This window comes from Candoia aspera, chromosome 15, assembly GCF_035149785.1.
Source record: "Candoia aspera isolate rCanAsp1 chromosome 15, rCanAsp1.hap2, whole genome shotgun sequence".
Classification (NCBI taxonomy): domain Eukaryota; kingdom Metazoa; phylum Chordata; class Lepidosauria; order Squamata; family Boidae; genus Candoia; species Candoia aspera.
In genome coordinates, this window is record NC_086167.1 from 1,035,886 (window position 1) to 1,062,822 (window position 26,937).

The following is a 26,937-nucleotide window of genomic DNA, read 5'->3' on the forward strand; positions in this document are numbered from 1 at the left end:
TGAGCTCTGCGCGGCGCTTTCCAAGAAGGACCAGAATCCTCAGAGACGTTCCCTCCCTTAATCTATCTCCTTAAGCTCGCCTTTGGCTGATGTATTGAATAGCAGAGTTCAAACGAAAAGTGTAGGTTTCTGCAGGCGGCATGCCTTATGCTCAGTGAGGTGACCAAGTGGCTCCACAGCGGCTGGCAGCATCCCAGGCGTGAGACTAGATTGGGAAGTCAATGGAGCAGGCGGCGGTGGGGCGAGAGGCAGGGCCCTCTGGCTGGCTTAGGGGACCCCCACCCTATTCCGTATGTTTGACTTGGGGGGAGAGAAGAGCCTGTCCCCATTTGTGACGATTTCCTCCTCTTGCTTTCCATGCAGGGAATTTGGCGCATCCCTGTGGATGAAATCGACCGTCCGGGCAGCTTCGCCTCGCACATGAACCGCTCCATTGTCCTGCTGCTGAACGTGCTGTCCCAGCTGAAGGATTATCCCACCCTGCTGAGAATCTCCTCTATGCTGCAGAGGACCCCAGACCAGGGAAAGTGAGCGCCAAGGATCCTCCCTTCTGTGCGGGGCTTGCCTGAAGGCCGGGGTTTCAAGGGGGAACGCTGGAACCCGCAGGCTTTTCGAGCTCAAGCCGGCTCATAGGAAAGAAGCCTGGGGGTGCAGCCCTGGTTCCAGCTCCCTGCCCCAGGCGAGCGGGAGGGGTTTGCCCCCGTGCAAAGCACCCCAAATGCCCCTTCAGACCTGTAGCCTCAGGAAGGCCGCAGGAAGGGAAGAAAGGCCCTTCTCCGTCAGATTCACCCAAACCAAAGGTGGCTTTCCTTGAGCTGGCCTTGAGGGCCTGCTGGGAACCCCAAAGGAGCAGAAGAGCTGGGGGGCCAGGACACAGCATGCCCAAAGGCCTCTCTGCTTCGCCCCGTTGACCTCGTTTCTGCATCCAGTTAGCCCAAGGCGTTGGATGCTCGTTTGTGTTACTCTCTCCAGGCTGTCCAAAGAAGTTTGGATAAATGACACTGGTTGGACTGAAGCTTCCTTTGGGTGGAAAAAACAGGCAATTGGTTCAAGCAAAGGAAAACGTTTGTGAGCAGCCTTTCCAGACTGTGGCCTTTGCAAGTTGACGGAATAAAGACACACGTGACTTTATTTTGATCAGAACGTTGCTGGGTTCAACGACATGCTATAGCAAGAGCAGAGTTTCACCCTAAGATTCTGATGGGCAAAGTTGGTTTGGGGACGCACTTTCCTTCCAGAAAGGTCAGCACGAGTAGTCGTTAGTTGGTGCACGGAGCAAAGTAAATATCCCGCTCCTGGGGTGAAAAAGGCGGCTGGAAATTGTTCCTTGACGGCTTCTAGACTTGCAGGCTGTCTCCATTCAGGGTCGTGTGGCTTTAACTTCAGCCAAGCAACTCTGTAAGTGGTTCTGTGGTTAAGGATAGAAAGGTCTCGCTGGATATAAAATCTGTGGGACCTTTTGCTCCTCCTGTGACTGATTTTGAGCAGCCACTGGCCCTGTAAGGAGGGGCCTGGGAGGATAACACTGGTGCAGCGTGGTGCGGGAGATGGCTTTTTGTTCCTGTACGTCTCCGTTCAAAATGGGATGGCTGTAAAGGTAGTTGCCGTGACCGCTAGACGCTTACGAGAAGAAAAATCAAGCCAGAACTGATCCCCTTGTAAGTGCTGCCTTTGGCCCCCTTCATACGACGGACGGCTTCTGCATCTAACACGTTTGGTGCCTCCTTTTCTGGCTACAGGAAATACTTGCGGGATGCGGATCGCCAGGTTCTTGCCCAGCGCGCCTTCGTCCTCACCGTGATGGTGCTGGAGGACATGCTGCGTGAGCTCACAGAGGTATGTCTTTCCACGCAGCCATGACGTGGAGCTCGTGTTGTGACTCGACCAGCTAACATCCTGCTTGTCTCAAAGGTCTCTGACGATCCGAGTGGACAGTGCCGCAGCATTTTGGAGACAAGAATGACCACTGATGTCTTCAGCAAGGCTGGTGCGGATGAAGGGCAGGAAACCCTGCCCCCAAAGGCAGCCCTGTCCGAAGGGGAGGTTGCGTCTTACGGCGCTGAAAATGTGTCCCGAGAGGAGACCCAGGGTCGGCCCCTCCCCACAACAGAGCAAGCGGAGGGGAGGCTGGAGAAAGATGTACAAGAGGCATCCCAGCTGGGCACCACCGAGCCCATGGAGTGCGAAGACTTCTCCAGCCAGCCTGAAAAAATGGACGCTTCCTCTCTCTATCCCGAGCCGGCCCAAGCGCCCTCCAGTAAGGCCTGCAAGGACAAGGCCCCTGAGAGCCGGACGGCAGAGCTGTCTCTGGAGGACCTGAGCATCAGCTCGAAGCACCAGCAACTGGAGGCAGGGAGGATCCAGGCGCAGGCCTGCCCCACGGAGGAGGCGAACCCAAGGCCGAGCCGGAAGAGGAAGCTGGCCAGCGACACAGAGTCTGGGAAGACCCTCCTTCTGGATGCGTACCGCGTGTGGCAGCAAGGTCAGAAGGTCATGACCTACGACCTGGGAAAAATTGAGAAGATCATGTCTGAGACATACATGCTCATTAAGCAGGTGAGGACAGGGGCTGGGAGGCGATGGTGGCAAGGGCAGGTGCACCTCGCACAGTCCTTCAGCTTCCCTCTGTAGCATCCCGGCAGCGGGTGAGGCAAGCGAGGTGCCCTGGTGCCTCTTGGTTGAAGGAAGCAGCAGGAACTGAGGCGTTGTCGGCCCTGCAGGTTCTTGCTAAATCCTCCTAGAGTGCTTCATAAAAGCACGATTTTTAAAAGTAAACGATCAAAATCGGCCTCAAATAAAACAAGCAAGCACAATCCCCACTGAAGTGAATTTCATTAAAAAAGAGAAAAGAGAAGCAACACGGCAGCAGTGTGGAAGAGGGTCTGTCCCAGAGGGATCGCCTCGGCCAACAAGCCTGTTTTTCCTGTAAAGAGGCTTCCAGGGTGACCAGACCAGCCCCCTGCTCCTGCCAGGCGGCCTGATGGGATCTCCAGCGGGGCCTTCCCAGGAGAGCCCTGGGCCCAGGCGGGGCTGGGTGGCAGGAAACATCTTCCGGCTGCGGTTGCTCCTGCGCCGTCTCTTTCTGCAGGTCGATGAAGCGGCAGCTCTGGAACAGGCCGTCAAGTTCTGTCAAGTGCACATTGGCGCTTCTGCCCAGAAGCAGGTGAGTCCCAGGCTGGTCTTCCAGGGCTCAGATGTGAGAGCTCTGCTGCGGCTGCGAACGAAGCGAAGGAGGACAGGGCGGTGCCTGCTCCGTCAAGCGTTCGAAGCGGTTCGGCTGGGCTCTTATGTGGCAGCTCAGAGTCTGCCCGTCCCTTTCCTGTGTCCTGCTTGCGCCTCCCCGCCCGGAATTTCCCAGTTCTGTAACGCTGCAGCAGACGGCGCGTGTTCCTCTTCCCTCTTGGGTGAAATCAGTGAACGATCTGAGGGCGTCTAGTAGAGATGTGCCCGGCGTTCAGTGCACAAACAGCGCCAAACGGCTGTTTTTGCATGGTCCGTGTCTGGGGTGTTTTAGCATTGTGTGGAGAACAAGACACGGTCTTTTCCTCAGGACTGAAGTTGAACTTTCGGGCTGGCTGTGTGCATCCGCTTCAGCCTGGCATCGAAGTAGTGCCGGGCGTCAGAAATGTAGAGATGCTTGTTGGGTCTCATCCTTAAGTTCCGTCTATGGCCACGTTAGATTTGTATCTGATGCCTCTCCCCGTCATCGTTAGTGGCGGGTTCCAGGAGGGACGCTCTTGGACCCTTTTTCTCTCCACTTCCCAGGGCTTTCCTGATGAGAGTCACGGAATATGGTTATTTACATTCTGAAAGCGCCAGATGAGACAGGGAGTTGCCATCACACCAGCATCTCTGAGCATGGGGGGAAGGAAGCCTGGCCCTTTGGGACCGACTTCGTAGCTGTGCTCCTCTCTCTTGTCTCCTAATGGCTCGGCCCTGATGTGGCCTCTGTTCCAAGAGAAAGTCCTGTTTTCTTTTTTTCTTGCTGTGTTTCTTTTATGAGGAACATGTGTCCATATCCACGTCCTCCAAAATACACTGTTTACGAAGACGCAAGCTCTGTGGCCTTGATTCTGGACACTTCTTCAGCATGACCGATAGAAGCATTTAGGGATGGGGGGGCGGCAAAGGCTGGGGCTTAAAAAGGTGCTCAGTAGAATTTGCAGGTGGGACGGAGGTGCCGGCCCTGTGTGTGGTCACTAAACACCCCGACCCACTGCCCTTTCTGGCGGCCTCGCCTTCTTCTCCTTCTCAGTCGGCCGGAGACACCCCCACCACACCAAAGCACCCCAGGGACGGCAGGGACCACTTCTTTGCCGCCGCTCCCAAGTCGCTGACGCCCCCCATGGGGACTGCCGCAGACGTCGCAGACGCCTCGGCTGCAGAAGCCCTCCCAAGACTGACGGACCAGCAGGCCAAGCCCAAGGCAGCCTCGCCCTCCTCCTCCTCCTCCTCCTCTGCTGGCGGCCTCCTGCCACCCCCGGAGCACGCAGGGGCGGAGAACATCAAGGAGACACCCCCCACCTCCAGCCCCAGGCCTGGTAAGCTTTTCCCTCGGGAAGGAGCACGGGAACGCGGGGCACACGGAGGACGCCGGGCCTGCTCCCACCTGCCTTGGGGAGTCTCTTCCTGCTGTGGGCGGTGGTTGCTTTGGGCAGACGTGGGACCCCTTTGAAACGTGCTTGTTTGAAGTAGTTAAAGCGTCCCTTTGCAGCAGGTACTAAAACCCAGCATCGTTGTCAGCTGAAAGTCCAAACTCAGCAATAAGCGTATTCGGGAGGAGGGCTTGAGCACCAAATGGCTGTCTGGGGCTTTCTTGAGAGCTGGCCGTGACGGGCTGACGGGTTAGGGAGTCTGCTCTGGAGGTGGAGAGGCTCTCTCCCTGGCTGGCGGGGAGGGCCTCCCTTTCGGATCCTGGAGGGCTCCAAGGCTCTAATGGTGAAGGCAGCCTTTGGGTACTTTGGTCTCAAACAAGGTGAGCCTTTCAAGCTAAGAGCTGGAGCTGAGAATCAGGGTCAGAAGTGCACTGTAGCTGGCGGAGAACGCAGCCCTTGGGAGTGCGCTGGGAGAGGAGGTGCTAGTCCTGCACCAGCTGCAGTTTCCAGGCTGTCTTCAAAGGTAGCCCCACAAAGTCCAGCCTGAAGTCCTCTCCAGGAAGGGTGGCAGGTGGGTAGCAGCCTAAGCTGGTCAAAAGCAGTCCTGGCCACTCGGACCACCTGACCTTCTCCAGTCAGACTCCTCAACCACAGACTTGGTCTTTCAAGGAGATGACAACCTTATTGAATACCATTTCCTCACCCTCATAATGAGAGCCAGTTTGGTCTAGTGGTTAAGGTGCTGGGCTAGAAACCAGGAGTCTGTGAGTTCTAGTCCCGCCTTAGGCACAAAAGTTGGCTGGGTGACCTTGGGCCAGTCCCTCCCTCAGCCCCAGAGCCAATCAGGTGTGGTAGGAGAGTTCTAGTCCCGCCTTAGGCACGAACGCCGGCTGGGTGACCTTGGGCCAGTCACCTTCTCTCAGCCCAACTCAGTGCAGCGTAGACCAGCCTCCTCGTGGTGCACCCCGGGCAACGTGGCTTGTCACGGCTAAATAGTCCACACATTCGGCTGCTGGACCTCACAAGGATTTCCCAGCAAGAAAAAAAGCAGCATGAACAGCGAACTGCTATGCCATACGATTAAAAAAAAAACCTCATACCACCTTCATCTTGCTCTAGGCATTGTCGCCAATTATCAGGAATAGTTACAGAGTCGATTGGCGTTGGGTGGTTAATCAATGTAAATAAATAAATAAATAAATCAAATTAAATAAAATTATCATCATCCAGTGCTCAGACTTTTGGATGACTTTCTCCACCAGCATCTCATAGATGTTGAAATGCGTAGGGAATGGGATGGAACCACAGGCTATGGATGGCTTCAACCCACAGAAAATGTTGCAGGGCGTGTGTTAAAGAAACCTTAGGATTAACAGCGAGTGGCTTAGGGGCTGCACAGAGGGGATCTGGAGGCTGCTAACAGCCACAGGGTGAGCAAAAATCCTGTTTTGAGATTGTTTGCCCAAGAAGGAGCAGAATGATGTCTTCTAAACTCACAAAAGCAGGCCGGAAAAATACCACCATTGATATCACTGAAAACTGTGTAAGAAATCCAGGAAAACCAGTGGAAGCCCTGTCTGAATCATCCGGCATCCATTCATGGACTGTTTCCTTACGATAACCAGGTCTGGAGCCTAATTGAAATGGATCCTTTCATTCAAATTCTCCAGCACAGTGTGAAATTGAGAAACTCCCAGCATCTTGCCCGGAATGGTGGATTTGATGTCAGGGAATAGTCCCATGAAGCCGTGGAATATAAACCTGTTTTTTTCAGCAGATGCCTCACCATTGTTTTCCAACTTGGACTGTCCTAGTGACATTTCTGCACTGCTCAGAGCTGAGCAATACAGAAACGTGCGTACTAAGGGCATAAGCATGGCTTCTGGGGGCCCCAAGCCATAAACTCTGTAAAAATGAAACAAGGATTCGGCCTCACGGGTGATCCAGGAACCTGGTGAAGGGAGGCCAGCCCTACCCCTGCCCTCTGCTGTTGCACTGTCCCAGACACACGGTCTCACTCCTCTCTCACCCTCACGCTCTCCCGAAAGTCGTGCCTCAGTCTTTGGTTTTCTCCCTTCCTTTTCCTTCCTTGTTGGCCACCTACCTGAGAAAGGTCCCATCTCCCTCGAAGGAGGGCTCTCAGAAAAGCTGGTCCTTCAGCCCATGCTGCTTTCTGCTGCGCCTGCAGGCTGCCTCCTGCAGCCTGGGAAGGCCTCCACCCGTTCTGAACCCTGGTCTCCCTGGCAGCACCTGACTGCCTCACAGCAGGCGCTCACTGGAGCCTTTCTTCCCTTGGAGCCAGGCACACCAAATGGCCCTTCTTCATCCAGATCACAGCACACAGAAAGGACAAAGAATTCTATGAAAAACTTGGTTCCTGGTCTACTTACATGCAATCTACCTGGAAGTTGTCCAGCGTCACCCTAACTGGCCACAACTTGGCACAAGGAATCCTCTGGGAGTCATTCATCGCGATGTTCAGTGCCAAGATCAGAGATTAATCCAGGACCAGCTCACCATTCTGCCCTCTAGGGATTGTAGCACCCTGTCCCCTGATTCACCCTCCTGAGCCACCCACTGCAACTAAACAGGGCTGGGGACCTTGATTTTACATCCCCGACGTACTGAGAGCCTTTGGTCTAACAGCTCCGGAGAAGGCGCACATCAGCCAGCAAAGTTCCTCTGGCTGAGCATCTGGGGTTTGCTGGACATTCAAGGCAACCTTGCGTGGTGAAGGCATTTCTGGCATCTAGAGGTTGACCCACCAGGCTACGGAAACACCTGGGCCACGCAGCCTCCTGCAGGAACAGCTGAAGAGCTTTTAGGCAACGAGGAGCATGGATGTCCTGGACCTCAGTAGTTGGCCTTTCCTCCAGCTCCAAGCACAGTGAGCCTGGCCTGACTAGGTTCAGGCCCAGCACCACCCAGGGCCCTGTTCACAGCTTCCTGGAAGTGATGTCCCACCAAAATTAGGACAATTCCTTGACGGCTGTCTCTGCAAACCACACTTAAAGGCAGCACTTCAAATCATTTCAGCATGGGAAGTGAGTCCAAGTTTCACTCAGAAATTAACACGTGAACTTTTGTGCCTAATTTTAGGTTCATTTGATGTAGTCAACTTAGCTGCCATTTGGGCTTTTTGCGTTTTGTTTTTCACAAAAGGCCATGCATTACTTAGCGCTCCGTATCTCAAATACTCCGTTTCTAAATGTATTTTGCTCTAATTTTGCATTGTTGCCAGAGAAACATTCCAGTTAGTTGCCATTTTTAAACTTTTCAGCTTAAGCACATAAAACCTTCTAATTAGTTAAAGTGCAGGGTCACGAAGGAGATGGTGTTAGCCCTCCTGGCTCCCCACTTCGCTGTAGGGTGAACACTAAAGCAGCATTTCTTCAATATATGCAGATTCAGCTGGTTGGCAAAAGTAAGAAACGCTGAAACAAACAAGGTTCCTACAACTCTGACTTCGGATTTTTTTTTTCCTTCCTTCTGCCTCTGTTCTCAAAACGCAAACACACATTCCTTTCTGCTGGCTTGGGGAACCGCTGACTGTTAAACGCTGCTGTTGCTGAGCCCCCATTCTCCATGCCTTGCTCTGCTAGATCCTGAAGAGGGGGATCTTTGATGCTCGCCATTGCCCAGCAAGCAGCTGGAAGAGCCACGGGGTTCTCAAGGCAGCCCCACTGGCAGAGTCTTGTACTCTGCTGACACTGGAGCTGGTGGGGCCTGGATGGCTAGTGGGCCTTCTTTGTGTGTTGGCTTTTAAAAAAAACAGTTCCTGCTGGGACTTTCATAAGACGGGATACTGGGCTGTTCCTGTGGCTGGCACTGTTTATTTAGAAACTAGAAGCAAAACCAGAGGGGTGTTGCCCAGTGTAGGAAGACTTGACCAGTAGGCTCGCCATATGGCCATGACTGTGCCATTTACCTCTTCTCCTGCTGGGCAGCCCCTGATGGAAAACACACAAATGCTGTTGAGCTTTGCACTTTCTAGTGCTTGTGCCTAGGGTGAACGTTTTTATTGATACTTTCCAAAGATGCAAGATCCTGGTTTGGAGGGGTGTGTCTCTACTCTTAGCATTTCACTCATAGGCTGGAATCAGCCTTTAGTCCCGTAACAGGAAGCCCCTCCCAAGATGCTCTGTTTGACAAAAGGAAGGAGAGGGTGAGTCCTGGAGCTGCAGGAAGTGGCCTTTAAAAGCAGTGATACCTGAACAGGGAGCATGACAAAGGAGATGGCCAAGAGATTACAGCGTGCTAAAAACCAGGTGATTTCAAAGGGGTCCTCAGTTGACCTGAGAGACACAGACAGAGGTGCATCTGTGACAACTGACAGGACCTCCCTTGGTGGCTGCAGAGGAACTTTGCTGCTGGAGCAGGAGCCAAGACCTGATAGTCAAGCATTAAAAAATGGGTTGTGTGACCTGGTGGTTGGGCCAAAGAATGAAAAGGTCTTGAATCTGAAGCTGTGGGCAGACAGACCAGCAGGGTATGAATTCGGGAGGCTTTGGTGAGCATCTTGGAGAAGTTGCCATCTGCCTCTCCAGATTCTTCTTTGGGAATGTGTGTGTGAGGAGTTGAAGGAAACAGGCAAATACAAATTGCCGGCAGATGAACCCCACCGCCTGCTGTCAGCATCTGCAAACATGGGTTGTCCTGGCAACAAGGGAAAAGAGGTTGGCAGGAGGACTGGAGTGGGCTGCTGGGGCTGTTTCTTGCCAGCCTGATTTTTCCCAAATAAAGCAGGAAAGTATTGGAAGGTATGATGTATCTTTTCTATTGTGCATCTGTTGTTCTGTCTCTGAGGGCTTTGGGGTTGATGCTCATGTGTGTAGCTGATTTCTGGGGTTCTTGTGAAGGGGGTTGCTAAGAGCAGGACATCTGGTTCCACTGCTTGTAGGGAAGATGCGGGTTTGCTTGCTGGCAAGCATCCTCGAGGGCCAGTGCTGCATCCTCCATGGACAGGTTGCAGAAAAAGAGGGTTGCAGCAGAGCGTCCAGGAATGGCCATGGGATTTCCCACCCCGCCCCTTGGCTCCTCGTTCTGCTTTACAACTTCTGCTTAATTCAAATCCTTAATCCTGCCACATATCTGGACTCGGGAGCAGCCCCATTTGCACCCAGTGCTTCAAGGGTCCTCTTCCATCTCTGCTTTGGAATGATGCCCATATGGCATTTGAATGCACACAAATAGCATCTTCTCCTCTTTCAATACAGAGAAGGGGTTACAGGCATTGGAATACAAAATGCTTAAGGCAGTGGAGGCAATCCACGCACACGCAGGGATGATATGCGGGGATGATGATATCGTGGCTGCTGCTCCACCACGGCCCCTCCTTTTGGTGCCCTGAGTGGAGACCCCTTTCTTTCTGTATTTTGGGGGCACCCTTGCTTGGCCAGAGAAACCAGTTCCCTCCAGTAAAGCCCAGTGTCTTAACCACTATGTTAATGGTCAGCAGGTCAACGCACACCCTTGTCCCGAACAAATGTCGGCATTTGGAACGTTCCCCAGGAATTTCAGATGACCGTTAAGCTCTTCTGTACATGAACATGGAGAGGGTTTCAGGGCTGTGACTGGCATCCCTGTGACTGATGGGGTGGGAGAGGTAGTTTACCCCTCCTCACAGTAAACCAAGTCTTGCTGGGTCTTTCTGTTTGCACAGAAGAAGAGAGCAGATCAGAGCAGCATCTGGGCAGACAACAGCAAGAATCACACCTCTGCCAGCAGGTGAAAATGGCCGCTGTCATCCCCTCTGCCAGTCTGCCGCACTGGCAAGTGGCATTGGAGTCAGCAGGACAGACCGGTGGCCCAGGTGAGGAAAGCCCCCAGCCCTTGCTTCTGTTTGAGGGGCAAGAAGTGTCTCCTCAGCACCCCCATTTTTGCACTCTGCCCTCGGGCCCCAAGGGAGGCTGAAAGAGCCCTCCAGGATAGTTCATAGAAGCAGAATAAAGTGCCTGTGGGCAAAGATGGGCCCGGGCCCGTGGAGCAGCGCGGTTGCTCAGAGGTGCCGCATCTGTGCATTCAAAGAACTGCAGCGCTTATATTTCTAATGTGGGGGCTATTTGTCTTAGCATCTGGTTCCAAGACAGAACTTGGCGCAGATTCGCATCCCTTGGGAAGGCAAACAAGCAAAGCCAACAGTAGCCATGTGAAATCCCGCACATTGCCCACCATGCCGAAGCTTTTTATCCCTTCGTCTGTCTCCAAATTCCCCCCCGAGATCACCGTCACTCCGCCAACGCCCACCCTTCTGTCCCCAAAGGGCAGCATCTCAGAAGAGACCAAGCAGAAGCTCAAGGTGTGTTACTTGGGGGGGGGGGGGGAATGGCAGGATGGCTGTGAAGAAGGAGCAGAAAGCAGAGGGTTGTGGGGAGGGGGAGGAGGCAGAGTCGGACCCCCCCTCGGCCATCGGATCCCTCCAAACCTTGTGGGTAACAGCTGGCTCCCCCCTTGATCCGGAACAGCCGCCGCCCCCTTCCGTGCTTGGAGGTTAATCCCACCATTAAGGTGGGGTGTGTGGTCTGTATCCCCGATGGGGAGGCGTCTCGGAGAGTATCTGATTTTCAGTATTCCTTCTTTCTGGAACAGTCTGCGATTCTCTCGGCCCAGTCTGCAGCCAATGTGAAGAAAGAAAGCCTCTGCCAGCCTGCACTGGAGATTGTGGAAACCTCGAGCCAAGAGTCTTCTCTGGAGAGCGACTCAGAGGAGGAGGAGGAGGAAGAGGAGGAGGAGGAGGAGGAGGAGGAGAATGACTGCATGGACATCTGAAGCCGGCTGGGGCCATTCCTGGGCCTTCACACAGGAGCGTGATGGACAGAGAGGCCCTGCCTGCCTGCTCCCTGCCCTACGAGCCCAGTGCCGCCTTGCTTGCCTCTGCCGCCTCCTTTGCGACTTCTGTCCCCAGGGCTAGGCACTCCCCACTTCTGGTGGCCAGCAAACCCCCCTGTGCTCACAGCCCTTGGCATGCTCCTTGCACCCCCTGCCCAGTTCTTGCTTGGGGGACGAAAGCTTCAGCGGCCAGCTGAGCGGGGCCCAGACGTTGCTCGGCCACTTCCACCCTGCGCCCCCCATCCTACTTCTCAGTGTTGTCTGAGCAGAGTCCAGTGGCAGAGGCTCTGCCTTTTCCGGCCCCGCTTGCATGAAGATGCATCAGGTGGAAGTTGGAGCATAATGTACTGAGAAAAGTAATGGTTTTCAGTACCATTTTGATAATGTCTGTTTTTTTACAGAATGACACAAAAAGTGTATGCGTTGTTTTTTAAGTAGCTGTGAGCAGATTGGTCACATTTATATGGGAGATAATAAAGGAGACCAAGCCTTTTTCTACTGAATGTCAAAATTTGTAGCATAATTAATGCAAATCCTGCACAGAAACCAAGGTGTGTACCACTTGAGCCTACATGGAGTTTATCAGGCTGGGTTTCAGTCTCTTGGGGGGGAATGGTTATATACTGTAAAGGGTGTAACACAGAGCTTTGTATAAATACACATTTTTCTAATAAAGTCAAAGCATGTCTCCCCTGAGCTTCTACGTTCTTCCCTTCCCCTGCCTCTGCTCTTTCTCAAATTTAAGTCTCCAGGTCTCAGCATCGCCCCCGCCCCCAACACGTCCTGTGCGTCACCTCCACCCTCCAACGCTTTTGGGCCCCCAAGGATGTGGTCTGACTTTCACGGCTGGGCTGCCAGATGCTCAGGTGCTCGCTGGGGGGTCAGATGCTCCAAGGGGTGAACTGGCCTGGGATGAGCTTCAAGACACCCATTGCTGCAGCCTCACTACAGTAGCTGTGCAGACACAGTTCTGAAACTGACTGTTGCGGGGGTTGCAAAGCCGTCTAGTCCCCTGCTGATCCTGCCCCAAGACAGCCGGGGCTGGGCCGCCTCCTTTTCTTGCAAAATACAGGCACTTGCAAGTGATTTGCAGCCAGTTTCCTCTGATTCTTCAGGCAAAAGGATCTAGTCTCTAGCGCTGGTAGAAGAAGGCAGGGGGGGGGGACCAAATACCTTTTAAATTAGTATTTCTTACTGGAAATTAAAAACCATATTTTTAATGAGAAGAATAAATTTGCTTAGTTTTGTATAACTGCTCAGATCTGGCTTTTGAGCCACCCTTTCTCTTGCTCCACATTCATCTTAGCTCATTATCTGCTCTTTATAGGAGCAACTCCAGGAAGTCCTGATAAGATGGTCTGGTTGGCAGAGCAGATCCTCCTGTTCTTAGATTTGTTTTCAACTTTGAGTGGAAACACACAGATCTTTAATAGGCAGAGCCCAAAAATGAAAAAAAAATACTGATTTTATATTAGGAAAACAGTTAAATTAAGCTGAGTGATGTTTACATCTTGATTGCAAGAACGATAGTCTTGAAATTACTTCTCACAGAAATAGCTGTATCGTTTAATAATATGCATCTCACCTAATTTACTTTGTAATTTTTAAAATAAATTTTGCAATGTTTCTTAAAAGTGATTGATTACAATTTTTCAAGGGCAAGCTAGTATTGGTGTTAGCCATTTAATTAGCAAAATTAAAGTATATCACATAACTGGTATAGATGGATAAGAATTCAGAAAATGTGAGGTATGGCTAATGCCCATGCTTCAAAACTTGGGAAATCACCTTGTCTATTCTTACTCTGATTTTATTAAGCAAAAATTTTACAAGCTGCTTTTCAGTGAAAAGAGTTGAATGCCTCACAATCACTAAAAAAAAAGGCAAAATAACATAAAATAACAGCATAAGATCCCCCCAAAACCTGCATCAGAGGAACCAAGTAAACTTCAGCTGACGTTTGCCCTTCTGGTATTTAAAAAAAAAAAAGTGCCTTTCCTGGGGGAGGGGGCATCTTCCACTGCTGGGGTGCCATCTTTCCAAACGCCGCTCAGCAAAGGCAGCAATGAGTCCTCAGACAATCGTTGGGCACTAGCAGATGTCTGTGAAGGCTTCTAGCACCCTACCAAGCTTGCCCCAAGCAACTGGGCCAGACCTCCCACCCCCGAAATGCTTCAGTCTTGGTGCCACATTGAGGGGGCAGGTCTGGTTGGCTTGTCTGGCTCTCCACTGAGTCAGAGCACTTCAGGACTTTCAAGCGACACAAGGGATTTTCACTGCATTCGCCATCTTGGGTTTCGGTATCATGAAAGGCGTGGTACAAATGCAGTAAATTATAGAAGGTATCTAAGCAGAATAGATGGATTTCTAAGAGTTCTTTCCATCTTTAAAATGCAGCGTTCAAGTCTATTGCCTAGTAGAAAAACCACTGGAAGCAAAATCAAGGCAGAATCCACTCTGCCTGGCATTTGGGCCATCTGTCTGTGGGCTGAAAGTGGCTGTCCCTGCAAGATATATCCTCGAGAAACAAAAATTGGCTCTACAAGCAGCAAAAATGGATCAATTCTGCATTTTCATGGCTTTTGTCATGGGATCTAGGTTCCTTCCTTCCTTCCTTCCTTCCTTCCTTCCTTCCTTCCTTCCTTCCTTCCTTCCTTCCTTCCTTCCTTCTTTATTTAAGAGATTTATATGGCTGCCCAACTCAGGTTGTCTCCAGGTGGTTTACAGAAATAAAACCCCAAATACAAAACCCACTACACCCTCACCCCCCTGGTGACAACAATACATTCACACAAACCACTTGATGGGCTCTGGATCAACCTGAGATCCCCAGGCCCACTGGCAAAGCCACATCTTCAGGGCCTTTAGGAAGAGCATTGTCAGGCCCAGCCCAAGAACTTCAGAGAATCAGTCCAGCTAAACCTCAGTTCTTTATTCGCTCACACCGTGTAGACAGAATCTTGCCAGACTAAAGCAACTCTACCTAACCTCAGGGGAAATAACCTGGGAAGGCTCCGGGGTGGGGCTATCCTGAACCTCTCAGTTTTCCCACAACTGACCCCTGGACTATGTTTCCTCTTATCTCTTCCCCCTTCTCGGAATGTGCTTCCTCCTTCCTGAGAACCAGTGGCGCTGCTGAAATCCACCATAAGTATTATGATGGGGGCCAGTCTTATCTCTGGGGGGATGATGTGCCACAGGGAGGGAGCTGCCACAGAGAAGGCCCTTCTCAGTCCCACTAGATGGACCTCCTTAATGTGGGGGGGGGGACCCAGAACATACCCCGCCTCCCTGCTCTGGTGGGCCAGGTGGATATGACTGGGAAAAGGCGGTCCTTCAAATAACCTGGACCCAAGCCCTGCAGGGCTTTCAAGATGATAACCAGCACCTTGAATTGGACCCAGAAGTAAATCGGTAACCAATGCAGCTCCTGCAGGAGAGGTGACACGTGTGCAAATCTGGACTTGCACAAAACATGTGAGACGCTGCACTTTGAACCAACTGAAGCTTCTGGGTACTTTTCAAGTGCAGCCCCATGTAGAGCGTGTTACAGGAGCCAAGATGGGAGGTGACCAGGGCATGGGTGACTGTGAGCAGGGCCTGTTGGTCCAGGAAAGGGCGTAACTGGTGAACAACCCATAGCTGCACAAAAGCCCTCCGGGCCACAACTGCTAATACTTTTATTTTGGGAGCTGCTTTGCGTGTAGAAGCAATATTAAAATATCCACATACGATTTAAGGTTAAGGGGTGGCCTGCATAACTGCAGTAATAAAATTCCTAATAAGAACCCGTGTTAGAATATTTGCATCGTTGTTAAAAAAATGAGTGATACCTCATTTTACTTCAGCTGCCTGCAAATGCACTCTGTGCCCCAAAGATTTATGTGGGCAATTAGAGAGGCCCGAGTATGAAAGGGCTCAATTAGATGGTCAGGGAATTAACTCCTTTGCTAAGTACCTCTTAAGAAAACTCACATTAAAGGGAAGCAGGCTGTCAATATGCGCTGCATCGATAGGTATTGAGCAAATTAAAAGCTGTTCTCTTGCACACATGAGTTCCCTTGGCTGTTTCAAAAAAACAAGTCGAAAAGCTAAGCAATCAGGTGGGAAAGCGGCTGGGGGGAGGTATTTCCCACAGCAATTCTCATCTTCTCTCCCCCATTCCCCCCAATTTGGTCTCCATGCAGCCATTCCTACTTGGCTGCACACCTTCTCACAACTAAGCAGAAGCACTTGCCCATCCACGTTGTCTTGCTCCCACGCACACGGGCTCTACCCCAAGCACCCGGTAAGCACAGCTGCAAACAAGATGAAGAAGCAGGCCGTAGCCCCACTCCTGACTCCTTGGAAGGTAAAATCTCCAGCTCCCAATATACTCATCCAGACCTTGATCATAAGAGAGAATGGAAATCTGTCCAAAAAGATCAATCCTGGGTGGCAAGATCTCTATACTTCCCTGGTCCATGTAAATTGCCACAGAAGTATCTTCAGTATTGGGCCATGAATACATGTCACACTAAATTTTAAAGGCTTGGTTAAGAAGTGCACGTGCACAGTTTTACCACCACCCCTTATATTAGCAAAAGCATATAGTATCATCATTGCTCGGAAATCTAAACAATGCAAGCAATCCCAGATTTACAGAGCCACGCAGGAGGTGTTCTTACAGAATAAACAGAACTGTGAATTTCTGAAGATCCTTGAAGCCCAGAGAGCTGCTGTGAATCGGTGCAAGCAACACTGAGTTCAAAGTCAATGGACCAGTGTTGCCACTGGGCCTCTGAAGGAAAAGCCACCATCTTCTCACTGCCTCGCTGTCACAGTTCCAATGCTGACCCTGTTCCCACAGTGCAGTCCAGTTATGTCAAGAGTGGGAGGAAGGTTGTCTGTTATAGGAAAACCAAAGGGGGTTAATGGACTCAGTAAACTAACCAGGGGGGTTAAATCCAACCCCAAACAGACTTGGAACTCATCCTCACACACCCCTGTTTTTAGAGGACAAGTCCCCATGCAGCCTGTTTCATCCAAGTCCACCATGGAGGCAGCCCACATTCACCCTGAGTGGTTGCAGTATTTAAACTGGGTTTTCCAACTTCTTCAAACACAAGACTTAGCATATGGATCATCTATGCATCACCCATGACCTTGGTAATAATGCAGTGAAGTCCAGTGTCTGCCAAGGTCCTATTGGCCTGTTTAGGCTACTGTGGGCACAAGCTTCTCCAGTCACTGGTCACTATCCTCTGATTTCCATGGGGACATCTGCCTGGGTTTTGTCTGACTGGAATTGCATAATGTGCTGTTCTGGCATTAAACCGGCTACCAAATCTGTTACTAAACATGTCTTCCGTGGTCTTTCACAAAACCAGCCAATCTGTCTGTAAAAGAAGTGTTAAACTAGGAAAGAAATGTTTCTGGTTACGTCCCCTATGAAAGCATTACAGGATTTCGGCTATTTCTGACAACAACGGGCTTCATGGGGCCATGTTTCCTACTGGGAGGGCAGGGCCATTTTGCCAACTCCAGTGCCTTCTTCAATCTTTCACAGGATACTTCCAGGAACTGCTGACTGTGGCCACCTGCCCCAGAATCAGTGGATCTGGAATATTTGGGAACTGGGTGAAATTGACAAAAGTGCTACCAGTTTCCCTTTATGGCTCAAGTGACAGGAAGTAAACCGCAGTCTGATACAGTCAAACTAACAAGTCGATAGAGGTCAACTGACAGAGAAGCAGAATTCTTGAGGTGCTATGGGACTCCCTCCTGATTTACTCTACAACCGTCCTCCACTTCACCAACTTCTCAGCTGGTCTATGTTTGGACCTTTCTGGAAGATCATTGCACCTGTGTCCTGTTGGAATTATCAGGGTCAATTCAGCATTGTCTCACAAGTATAGTAAGGGGGTTTCTCTAGCAGACATACCTCTATTGTGCTTGTGGGATGTCATGTGGGTCACCTGATTTCCACTTCTTCCTCCTCCTTGGGCTTGGGGATTAACAATCTCCTTTACCCTTCTGGCAGACCTGCAAGCAGGAGGTGCAGCGTGCAACTCCTCCCCCTACCATCTCACTTGCACGCAACTTTCTATTTCACATAGAAAGTGTCTACAAAGAACCAGTGATGATTAAGTGCTTTCTACTATTAATCTACCTGTATCCAGATCTACTGAATAAAAGTAAGCTATCTCTATTTTTCTTCATCTAACTACAGTGTGAAGACTGATTTTTTTTCTGAATGTAATTAAGCTTAATGTGCTAGTTCCTTTTTTGATTCACACTTCTAATCTGCAAGATTGCTGTTTGAAGCTTGGAGTTCTTTTATTAACCTTTAAAAACTCCATCAAGAGTTATAGGCCCAGTACAGACCAGTGCAACCCAGCAGAGTCCAGTACACTGACCAAGAACTGATTTTTCAAAAGGCTTTGGCCTCACAACCAAAAAAAAGCCACTTACACATTTAAAGGGCAAAGTTCAGAAAGTTTTTTTTTCTTCTCTCTGAACAATGGAGAAAGAGGAGGGAGTTCCCTCCATACCAAGGTTGACTGAGGATAATTACTCAGCATGGCTATTCAGCTTGTGGATGCAGCTAGATTTTGAAGATTGTTTAGATGCTCTGGATTTTCCTGAACCTAAACTAGAGGATGGGGAGGAAGCCAAAAAACAGTGGAAGAAAAAGGATAAGAGAGCTAAAATTCTTATTGCTAAATCTCTTCCAGATCACAGATTAGCAGAGATTAAAAATATTTCTATGAGGAAATATTCTAGGAAATGATTGAGAATGTATGCACCCTGTACTCAGAAGCTGATGATCAGAAAGTGATCTCTTTGTTACGAGAACTGCATGCATGCAATTTGGAAGACAATGTAAATGTAAATGATCACCTGATCAGGCTACAGGCGATCGATGATCAGCTGAGCACAGTCCAGAATCTCATGAACGAAAAACTTAAGATGTCTTTCATACTGAGTACTTTACCAAATAATTGTTTTCCATTTGTTGCTGGTCTGAATATAGAAGGGAAAAATCTTTGTCAAATTTTTGGGGCAATCAGATCAGAACGCATAAGGCAAAATTTGCACAACAATAGAGAGCCTGGCAGAGACATTGGTTACCTAGCAACAAAGGGTAAACATGAGCCAGAGCAATCAGTGACACATCAGAAAAACAAAAGGAAAGAAAAGGGAGCCATTGTCTGTGATTCATGTACGAAGCCGGGACATATTGCAAGGTTCTGCAGAAATAAGGACAAGGATTTTTTCAAGGATAAATCCAAGGAAAAATCTTTTAAAAGTGAAAAGGCTTTACACACTGTTTATAAAGCTGAAACCAATAAATGTCCTAGATGATGGGTAATCGATTCAGGGGCCAGCAGGCATCTATGTGGGAATAAATGTGACTTTTGTGAGCTAAATGAAACCACAGAAGGAAGCATAACATTAGCAGATGGCAATTCAACTTTGATTCAAGGAAAAGTAAGTGTGCCATTGTGATGCATCAATGGAAGTGAATACAAAGATCTCATAGCAGACAATGTTTTCAATGTGCCAGAAGTTAATTTGCTAAGTGTCTCAACATTGAATAACAAAGGTTTTTATATGATTTTTAATGCTAATGGACAATGTAAAGTCACCAGTGGAGACAAGATTTCTGTTACAGGTTTTCAAAAGGATGGCATCTAAGAGGTGCACTGCTAACAACTGCCACCAGATGTCAGCCTGACCTGTCAGCAGCAAAAGGAGAACAACAGTGCCACCACCTGGCACAGACATTTTGTGCACCATGATTTTAATGCAATTTTTAGAATGAAAAGTGAAGGCATGGTAAGAGAGTCTGAAATAAGCAACCATGATAAATGCCAATCAAAATGTGTGATATGCATCAAAGGAAAGGCAACAAGACCAGCCATACCCAAAGGGAAAGGAGGGCAACCAAGCCACTTGAACTTATCCACACTGATTTGTGTGGACCTCTTCAAGCATCAGCAAGCGGAAATAAATATATTTTATGCTTTATAGTTGATTTTTCCAGATAGTGTGTGACCTACCTAATGAAGGAGAAATCCCAAACAGCAGACATGCTGAAAGCATATGTAGCCATGGTGACCAACAAGTTCAACAGAACCCCTCAAGCCCTCCAAAGCGACCGTAGAGGTGAGTTTATTTCACAAACCATGCAAACATACCTAATACAGCTAGGTATAGAACACTCCATACACACATGAACAAAATGGAGTTGCAGAAAGGAAAAACCGCTCACTAATGGACATGGTAAGATGTATGCTTTTAGAAGCAGATCTGCCTGACAAATACTGGGCAGATGCTATTTTAACAGCTACATACTTACAGAATAGACTGCCGACCAAAACCAACAAGGTAACACCTTTTGAGCTATGGCATGAATGCAAACCAAGCGTAAAGCATCTGAGAGTATTTGGATCCAAGGCTTATGCACACATACCAAAGGAGAAGAGATCCAAACTAGACCCCAGAGCTGAAGAAGGCATCATGATGGGTATGCTCCAGGAAGCAAGGGATACAGAAGATTTCGAGAACAGGAAAAGTAAGCACATGCAGAGTGGTGTACTTCGATGAATGAGAGAGAGGCTACCACAGTCATGCTGATGATGACTGCGCAGAAACCAACAGCGGCAGTCACCAGCTTGAGATGTTTAGCCCAACATTCGAAGACGCAACCACCACACTGACCCAGAGGGAGATAGAAGCCCAGGCAGAAACTCCACCAGAGTCAGATGATGAGGCCACAGATGCAGAAGGGGTTGAACTGCCAAGTGCCACTCCTGAACCTGCTCCAAGACGCTCATCGCGACCCAACAAAGGAGTTCCAGCTGAGAGACTCACCTACCTCGCAAGGTCGTTGTTACCAAAAGAACCTGCATCATGGAACGAAGTCCAGCAAATGCCACCAGATGAAGAAGGCAAGTGGAAGGAGGCAGCAAAAGAAGAGCTAGAAGCTCTACATAAGAACAAAACATGGACTTTGACAAAACTACCAACAGGCAAGAAAGCCATAGGATGCAAATGGGTTTTCAAGGCCAAACAAGATGAAAATGGAGAAGTACAAAGATACAAAGCTAGACTAGTCGCAAAAGGCTACTCGCAGAAGTATGGACTTGATTACGAAGAATGTTTTGCTTCCGTTGTAAAACATACCACAGTCAGAATGCTCCTGAGTCTAGCAGCTTCCAGGAACATGAGTGTTGAACACCTGGATGTAAAGACTGCATTTCTACATGGAGAGATGGAGGAAGAACTGTACATGCTACAACCTCCAGGCTTCGCCAATCCCAGACACAGCAACTCGTCTGCAAACTTCAGAAGGGGATTTATGGCCTGAAGCAAGCAGCAAGAGCATGGAACTCTTGGACAAAGTACTTCTTAAGCAAGTTTTTTTTCAGGGCAAAGCTGATCCCCGTCTCTACACAAGACGCAGAAATGGCAGGGAGGTGTACACTCTTAGTTATGTGGATGATTTGCCACAACAGCAAAAGAGACCGATGAAATCGTGTCCAACCTGAACAACGAAGTAGAAGTCAAGCATCTGGGCAATGCCAGCTACTACTTGGGGATACAGATTGAAAAAGAAGAAGGTGGAAGCTTTCTTCTAAGCCAGAAGCAAAAGATCCTAGAGCTGTTGCACAACTTAGGATTGCAGAATGCCAGTCCTATGCCAACACCAATGGAAACAGGTTTCTACAAGCAACAGGAACCTAGTGAACTTTTACCTGAGAACAATGGCTATAAAAGTGCCATAGGCAAGCTACTGTATCTAGCCACTACCACTAGGCCAGACATAGCAGCTGCAGTAAATGTTCTATGCAGAAAGACTAGCACACCCACACAGAGAGACTGGACTGGTGTTAAGTGGGTGGGAAGGTACCTAAAGGGCACTATACACCTAAAACTAAAGCTACCAGCCACTGACAACCCTAAACTAGTGGGGTATACAGATGCAGATTGGGCAGAAGACATTACTCACTGTAACTCCACTAGTGGGCATGTGTTTTTCTATGGGGGTGGAGCAGTAAGCTGGGGAAGCCATAAGCAAGCTACAGTTGCACATTCATCCACAGAGGCGGAGTACGTGTCAGCAGCAGAAGCATGCAAAGAGGTTTCACGGCTCAAGCCACTGCTTGAAGACATGGGAATAGAGGAATCTACCCCTATTCAGGTCTACGAAGACAACCAAAGTTGTATTAGACTCACAGTCAGAAAAGATTAATGGGAGAACTAAACACATTGATGTTAAGCATCATGTAGTAAAAGACTTGCAAGAGCAAGGAATAGTCCGACTAGACTATTGTCCCACAAGGAACACGACTGCAGACATTCTCACGAAGCCGTTGCCGAGGAGCAGTTACCAAGAACTGCAGAAGAAGCTGAACCTTGTGAACTCTGAGACGTGCTAACTTGAGAAGGGGTGTTAGAATTATCAGGGGTCAACTCAGCAGTGTCTCATAAGTATATGGGGGTCTCTTCAGCAAATGCATCTTTATTGTTCTTGTGGGATGTCACATGGGTCACCTGATTTTCACTTCCTCCTTCTTCTTGGGCTTGGGGATTAACAGTCTCCATTACCCTTCTGGCAGACCTGCAAGCAGGAGGTGCAGCAGAAACGCAGCTCTCGCCCCATAGAAAGTGTCTACGAAGAACCAGTGATGAATAAATGCTTTCTACTATGAACTTACCTGTATCCAGATCTACTGAATAAAAGTAAGCTATCTCTATTTTTCTTCATTTAACTACAGTGTGAAGACTGAATTTATTTCTGAATGTAATTAAGCTTAATGTACAAGTTCATTTTTTTTGGTTTACACTTCTACTCTGCCAGATTGCTGTTTGCTGCTTGGAGTTCTTTTATTAACCTTTTAAAATTCCATCATGTCCAACATTGGCCAGTTGACAGATTAGTGGGGTGGAGGACAAGCCCAGGATGAAGGAGGAGATTTCTCAACATGCTCTGCAAATTCCTTCTTGCCTGTCAGCCCCTTGAGGTAGGCCAGGTCAGGAAATGGGTTCCACAAGAAATGCTAGAACTCTCCTTCATTGGTAAAAGCTGTAACAGAATCTTGAAAGCCTGACGTCATTTTCCCTTCTCCCTTCTTATACCAAAGACAGTCAAGACAGGGTCACCTTAAGCTTCTTTCTAATGCCTTCTTCCTCCCCAAGTCTTAATTAATATGCTGCTAACTGCCATTGCCACGTTCCTTCTTCAAGGTCATCTCGGTGGTCCTCTACCCAACTTCATCCCACACCCTCCTCTGCCCACCAGTGCTCTCCACAGTCAGCTGGAGATCTGTAGACTCAGGTCTACCTAGGGCTTCCAGATATCTGAACAGGCAAAGGAGGACACAAACAATTGGAAAGGAGGGAAAAGGAGGGGAAAAGGAGGACACACAAACTTCAACTTTCTTGGCCTCCACAACAAAAAATACATCAAAAAACTGCAAAAAATGCACTTAGGCCTACATGTACATGAAATTACGTTTTTCCAGACTGGATTTTCAATCGCAATATTTTTCCAACAAATCTTTATTTGCAAGAACATATGCTAGTCAGGATACATACATTGTTGATGCGCTTCTCACATTTCACCATAGAAACGTGTGACAAGTTGTGTGATCTACAGATTCCAGTGATCATAGAGTTGAAGGGGCTGGATTGAAGCCAACTGCTGGAATCAGGAAATACATTGTCCTCCTTTTGCCAGACACCTGGTAACCCTAGGCCTACCAGTCTTCCAGAAGGCTGGCAGACCCATGTTCAGAATCTGCCCAAGTGAGCAGTCACACCGGCAATTTGAAAGGTGTCTAAAGCCTCCATCCCAGGCACCCGTCCATGTTCACCCAAGTGCCATACTTCCAGGAGAGTGATTGGCGGTTTTTCCTGCTGGCTGGTGGGAAGGGAAATAAAGCTAAGGAAATCCATGAATTGCTGGCTTTGATTTGTCCCACTGGAGCAAGGAGAAGACCCTTCATAAGCTTTCCTACTGAGACAGGATGGAGCTTGGCCATCAGGGCAGCCCAGATCAAGCCTGACTGCTTTTCTGCTGAGCATGCTGCATAGCCATGAAAAAGAGCCCCAGCGGCACACCAGCTCCAGCCAATAAGCTCTGTAGTGAACATGTGAAGCCTGATTTTGTAACTAATTCCTGAACCCTGCCTAGTGAAGCAAATGTGCAGCTATTGTAGGTCCGGTAGTTAGATCTGGCTCAAGCCAGACCTTGTCTTGCATAATGTTAAACTAAATCCATCCCTCTTCTTGGGCCGTTATATTTATCTTGTAATGGTGAAGGTGTGCATTGCAATGATATTATTAGTCGTAGTAGTCGTAGTAGTATTTATGACATTAAGCTGGCTGGGTGACTTTGGTCTGATCACTCTCTCTCAGCTCAACCCATTTCACATGGTTGTTGTTGCGGGGAAAATAGGAGGAGGAAGATTCAGTATGTTCATCACCTTGAGACAGACAGAGAGATATGATGATGATGCTTCAGGTCACAGGGCAAGCCACAGAAAAGGGGCCAGACCAAATCAGATCTACAGTACTGGAGAAGGAAATGGCAGCATGGCTTCAGTTTTCTAAAAGCGAAATCAAATCAGGACAACCTCACCATGATTCTTGAAAGATTGTTCCCTCAGGGGAGAAAGTATGCAGTCGGCTGGGGATCGCAAAGAGCAAGGAGGAATAGGAGCAGGTGCTTCTGATGGGTCTGAATAAAAGCTACATGACTTCCAGCTGCGGATGTGCCATGGGCAAAAGAAAGGTTTATGTGCAAAGATATGCGTGCCATTGGTACATGGAATGTCAAAACCATGACCCAAAACAGACCCGATGTTGTAATTCTGAGAATCGATTAACCGAAATGGAGGGGAGGAGTCCCTTCGCATCGGGGGAGCATCAGATGTTCTACTGCAGATAAGAAAAGCAGAAAAAATGGAGGAGCCATTATTATTATGAACAAAAGGATGTCAAATCAATACTTGGATATTGATAGAATGATCTCAATTCATATCCAAGGCAAGGCAATTAATATTACAGGGATCCCAGGCTATGCTATAGCCATGGGTGCAGAGGAAGCAGAAGCTTGGCAGTTCTAATGCGACTTACAACACCTTGTCAATGCAGTTTAAAAAAAAAGATGTCATACTAATTACAGGGGACTGGAACACCATCCATCCATCCATCCATCCATCCATCCATCCATCCATCCATCCATCCATTCATTCATTCATTCATATTCCAGTTTTGAGGCTGCCTGACTCCATAGCAACTCTGGGTGGCTTACAGATAAAAAATTAAAAGAAAACAAAATATATTAAGAAAAAAAAGATCACAACTGGAGACCAAAACCTCAAAAGCCAAGAGGCTAAAGAGGCTTAACCTCCATCCTAGCCTATTAAAGTTGGAATTAAAATAGTATCCAGAATAATGGGAAATTTGATATCCAAAGGGAAGCAGAAGACAGGCTACTAGAGAAGACCGTTTTTACCGCAAACACCTTTTTCCAACAATCTAAAAGACGTATCTATCCATGTACATCAGATGGAGGACCACAAAATCAAACTGACTATGTCCCCTGCAAGCAAAGGTGGAGCAGCTCTGTTCATTGAGCAGAAACAAGATATGGTGTTGATTGTGGCTTACATCAGGAACTCTTTCCGAAATTACGACTTAAAGAAAACAAATAAAATAATCAGACCAATAAGGTGCAAAGTCAATAAAATGCGGTGAAGCTAAAGAATAGATTTTATGGGTTACATTGGACAAAAAGAGTGCCTGAAGAATTCTGGACTGTAATATACAGCATGACATCACTAAAGATGAAGCAAACAAAAAGATTCAGAAATGTAAAAAAACCCAAAAGGTGAAATGGCTGTCTGTTGACATACGGAAACTAGCTGCAGAAAAGTGGAAAAGAAGAGACATTTGAGAGAGAGGGAATTTTGCCCAGCTAACTGCTGAGTTCCTTGAGAGCAATTCCTTGAAGAGACAAGGAGTAGTATCTAAATAAGCAATGCAAAGAAATCAGGAAAACAATAGAAAGAGTAGAAAGTTCAAATGGGGGAAAAGAAGAAAAAAGAATACAATAAAGAAAAAGAAAAGAAATATATAAAGAAGTGACTCCCAATATTCATGGTAAGTATAAAAATTTTTAGTAACTTTTCACTTCCTTACAACAAATGATCTCTTCTCCCCATATCCCATCTCTTGTCTATAAATAAATCCATAAAGCATTGTAATTTCAGTTCTGGTGTCAGCAAAAGTCCATTAAGGGCTACCAGAAATAACAACATATCTATTTTTAGCTTGATCAAATAAACCAACTTTATATTCCCTCCTTTTACTTCTAACAATCTTAATCTTTAGTCCATTCAAATAATGTCATAGAACTTGATTTCTTTTCTGGATCTGCACCTGTAAGGCTTCCACCCACTGATTCTTATCTTTCCCTCAAGAGCCATGGAGAATACATTGGCACCCTTTCCTCTGTGACAGCCCTTCAAAGACAGCCCTTGTGTCTCCCCTCAGCCTTCCTAACCCAGGAATTTCCTGGCCAGGAGAGCTCTGAGGCAGTGGAAGAGCTTAGCTCCTGGAGTTGTGGTTGTTGGGGGTCCATCACAGATGGTTTTCAAGTAAAGGTGGGAGAGCCATTTGTCTGAGGATCCCTGTCCTGGGCAGAGGGCTGGACTAGAAGACCTCCAAGTCATTTCCAACCCTGGGATCCTGTGAGTCCAGGAGTCTGGCAGAGGGACTCCTGCTCTCCAGAGGGCCTGCCCTGCTGCATGCTCTAGTAACCTGTTGCTACTTGTGGTTGTGTCTCTCCAGCAGCACAATCCAAAACAGCTGTGAAAGGAAGTTGGCAGCAACAGGGAAGGAGGGGGCAACCAGCAACAGATGAAGGCAGCCCATAGAGCTGGGCAGATCTGGCCCCTGCCGTGGTGCTGCCACAGCCACACAAATCGCACAAGGTGGGGGTGGGCATGGGGGCAGGAGAAGGCAGAGCACACCACTCCCGCTTTGGGGCAGATCAGTTTGGCCCACTATGGGCCAAGGAGAGGGGAAGCTCCCCCCCCCCCCCACAGACAGGCCCTTAAAGAAGAGTTAGGGAGCAGCCCAAACTTGGGGCATCAGTGGAGGTGCCCTTAATGCAACGGTAATGATCTTTCAAAAAGAGGCCATGGATTTTCATGGCTCCATTAAGCACAGCCATAAAGCGAAGCTAAAGCAATCACTGGGTGCAACTGGTAATGAGGTCCGTTTGTATTTTAATGGGAGATTGGAGGTGGTTTGTTTTCTCTCAAGTGTGCAGTTTCCATCCAGGGCAATAACACTACACAAAAGCTTGCCATAAAGATGGTGTGGTGCAAAAGTGCCAGGCAATCAACAAGAGTGTGTCCCTGCCGCCTCCAAGCAGCACATGGGTCCCTGTGGCTTAGAAACACTGGGCAGCCCCCTGGCTCTTTGTGGGCCCCAATGTCAGACTTGATTCTCC

General features: G+C 48.5%; 3 protein-coding genes across 4 annotated transcripts in view; 2 read left to right on the forward strand and 1 right to left on the reverse strand.

The window, feature by feature from the left end:
* The window catches only part of LOC134505955 (calcineurin-binding protein cabin-1-like), a 60,568-nt gene extending 55,878 nt beyond the window's left edge, over positions 1–4,690 (forward strand). For both annotated transcript variants that reach the window (XM_063315902.1, XM_063315903.1), the window contains exons 29-33: positions 364–527; positions 1,740–1,836; positions 1,912–2,556; positions 3,089–3,163; positions 4,256–4,690. In XM_063315902.1, coding sequence (XP_063171972.1) covers positions 364–527; positions 1,740–1,836; positions 1,912–2,556; positions 3,089–3,163; positions 4,256–4,675 — 1,401 coding nt within the window. In that variant the 3' untranslated portion in view covers positions 4,676–4,690. The remainder of the gene's footprint in view (positions 1–363; positions 528–1,739; positions 1,837–1,911; positions 2,557–3,088; positions 3,164–4,255) is intronic.
* The window catches only part of CCDC74B (coiled-coil domain containing 74B), a 172,107-nt gene that overhangs the window by 24,119 nt on the left and 121,051 nt on the right, over positions 1–26,937 (reverse strand). The gene's annotated exons all lie outside the window — the stretch shown is intronic.
* On the forward strand, positions 10,070–12,119 carry LOC134505959 (calcineurin-binding protein cabin-1-like). Its single transcript, XM_063315910.1, has 3 exons — positions 10,070–10,407; positions 10,667–10,893; positions 11,184–12,119. Exons 1-3 carry the CDS (start codon positions 10,329–10,331, stop codon positions 11,361–11,363), a joined length of 486 nt encoding a protein of 161 aa, XP_063171980.1. The 5' UTR covers positions 10,070–10,328; the 3' UTR covers positions 11,364–12,119.

Excerpts from the sequence above, each read along its gene's own strand:
- LOC134505959 (XM_063315910.1), top strand. The coding sequence starts at position 10,329 with ATGGCCGCTGTCATCCCCTCTGCCAGTCTGCCGCACTGGCAAGTGGCA. Across the intron at positions 10,408-10,666 it reads AGGACAGACCGGTGGCCCAG|CATCTGGTTCCAAGACAGAA; the intron begins GTGAGGAAAGCC and ends TATTTGTCTTAG. Across the intron at positions 10,894-11,183 it reads AGACCAAGCAGAAGCTCAAG|TCTGCGATTCTCTCGGCCCA; the intron begins GTGTGTTACTTG and ends TTTCTGGAACAG.